The sequence below is a fragment of the Chlorella variabilis genome, assembly GCF_000147415.1.
Source record: "Chlorella variabilis unplaced genomic scaffold CHLNCscaffold_4, whole genome shotgun sequence".
Taxonomy (NCBI): domain Eukaryota; kingdom Viridiplantae; phylum Chlorophyta; class Trebouxiophyceae; order Chlorellales; family Chlorellaceae; genus Chlorella; species Chlorella variabilis.
In genome coordinates this window covers 1,955,550-1,957,631 of record NW_005435084.1, presented here as the reverse complement: position 1 = coordinate 1,957,631, position 2,082 = coordinate 1,955,550, and the positions used below count along the sequence as shown (strand labels likewise).

General features: G+C 67.0%; 2 protein-coding genes across 2 annotated transcripts in view; both read right to left on the bottom strand.

Annotated features, from left to right (window-relative positions):
* Positions 1 to 125, bottom strand: part of CHLNCDRAFT_142373 (hypothetical protein) — a gene marked incomplete at both ends in the record, with an annotated part of 1,336 nt that extends 1,211 nt beyond the window's left edge. Inside the window, one exon of the mRNA XM_005850118.1 lies at positions 28 to 125. Within this exon, the coding sequence (XP_005850180.1) occupies positions 28 to 125 (98 nt within the window). The remainder of the gene's footprint in view (positions 1 to 27) is intronic.
* Positions 126 to 948: 823 nt separating this feature from the next.
* CHLNCDRAFT_56045 (hypothetical protein) overlaps positions 949 to 2,082 on the bottom strand; it is a 2,510-nt gene continuing 1,376 nt past the window's right edge. Inside the window, exons 5-6 of the mRNA XM_005850117.1 lie at positions 1,718 to 1,959; positions 949 to 1,510 (exon numbers count right to left, since the gene is read on the bottom strand). Coding sequence (XP_005850179.1) covers positions 1,409 to 1,510; positions 1,718 to 1,959 — 344 coding nt within the window. The 3' untranslated portion in view covers positions 949 to 1,408. The remainder of the gene's footprint in view (positions 1,511 to 1,717; positions 1,960 to 2,082) is intronic.

Genomic DNA, 2,082 nt, shown 5'->3' with positions numbered 1-2,082 from the left:
TTGCTGGGCGTGCCGCCGTTGCGGTACTGGCCGCCGCCGTTGGGCGCGGCGGCGGCCGCTGCTGCTGCTGCGAGGTGGGCAAACTCAGGGGGCAGGCCGTGCCCCACGCCCACCGGGAGGGCCATCATGCCGTTCGTTGCTGGGTGCCATTCGTTGGGTGGTTCTATCGACTTGGTGGCTGTGTGGTGGGCGCCGTTCAGGTGGAGCGAGCCCATGAGGCCGGCCAGGGCCTCCGGCCCGGCCTCCCATGTGCGTTGCATAGACCCTGATGAGCTGCCTGTTGGTTCTGAACTAGCTGAGCCTGCAGGCAGCAGGGAGAGGCAGGGAGAGGCTGGGGTGGGTGCGCGCCCGGCTGCGGCCCCTTGCAGCGCCCGGTGCCCCACACACGCTTTGGTGCCTTCCACAACAGCTGATGAGCGCCATGGGAGGCTCAGCCCACCTACTGATTCCTGGCCATGAGTGGTGGAGCTGCGCCGGGTGTGCAGAGCAGCCGGGCCGTGTGTGGCAAGTAAGAGACACCTTATGTGAGCGATTGGAGCGAAAATGAAGCAAACTTTTCGGCGAAGGTCGCCGAGCCACCCCAGCCGTGTGTTGCGGCGAGCCCAGTGGCAGTTCCCATGTGTGGCTGTTTCGCCTTCTCTGCCTTGTTTTCGGCTCTCGCAGCATCTGTGATCAATGTCAGACTCTCTCCTTCTGCACAGAACCCTCCTGTGTCTCTCCCCGCGCACCCCCTTGCATGGCCATTCGCTCTGCACTGCACGGGCTCCCCTCAGACTGGGAAACCCTGCACACATCTGTACAACAGTTGATAATTCCAGGGTTGCGGTGGCGGGCTCCGCCGCCAGCACAACCAGTACCACTGATAGTTCTGGCGCCACTCGGCGACGGGACAGGTGCCCAGGAGGCTGCGTCGTGCCACCTGCAGCCTGGTGAAGCTGGTGAACGCATTGTGTCTCGCTTGGTTACAGTACTCTTCACAGGGCAACAGCTCGACTTGCTTGACTAGAGCAAGCGCTCCTGCGCTGGCCGCACCGTGTGTGCGGCCACAGGGCTCCCAAGCAGACCGGTTGGCGCCTCCCGGCGAAGGGTGGGAGTGTTCTCATGCACCAGCCAGCTGTTGGTGGTTGTGTCAGTCTGTGAGGAAGCATCTCGGGTCAGCGCGCCGGCAGGGGGCGCCGCGGCAGCCGCCACAAGGGGCTGCTGCCAGCGGCAGTCGTGCATGGGGCCAGCGAGCGCGCAGGTGCTGCCCGGCGGGTGCAGCAGCAGCCTAAGCTGCCGCCGCCGCCATGGGCGCACGCGCCACGCCGCTGAACGCCAGGGCTGGCGCCGCCGGCGCCGCCGCCGCGCAGGCAGCAGGATGCCTCCCGCTGCCGCGCCGTGCCGGCGGGCGGCGGCACCCGCCATCCGCTCAGTACAGGCGGTACGGCTTGCCCATGGAGCTCTTGATGTACAGCGACTTGACGTTCTGCCAGTTCTTCTTCAGCAGGGACACCAGGAAGTTGATGGACATCTGCGCAGGGGAGGAGGTGAGTGTGTGTGGGGGGAGGGGGCAGAGCTGTGAAGCACAGCGGCACGCAGCCGGCGCCGAGGCGGGCACCACGTCTGCCAAGGCGGGGCGCGGCCAGGCCTGGGCGCGGCCGAGAGCCTTCTTCCCGCGCCCCACAGGTCACCAGCACCCAGCACCCAGCCCCCAGCGCCGTGCCCTGCCGCGCCGCACCTGGATGTTGACGTAGAGCTCGCGGTCGGACATGGACACGTTGCCCACCGCCACGCCCAGGCACAGCACCTTCTTCAGCTGGTACTTGACCGAGGAGCGGATCTCGTTGATCTTGCTCTCCAGCGAGTCGTTGTGGGTGATGAGGGTGGGGAACTTGCCCGCCTTGTTCAGGCCGGGGCCCAGCAGGCGCGGGATCTGCTTGATGACCGAGTCGGAGGCCAGGAAGGCGGCGTACTTCTTGGCTGCGGGCAGGGCAGGGCGGGCAGGCAGGCGGGAGGCAGGTGTGAGTTGGGGTGTGGCGCGGGGGCGCGGCGTGCCAGCTGCTCAATCATGTGCATGGCAGAGCAAGAGGCGTGACATGGCAC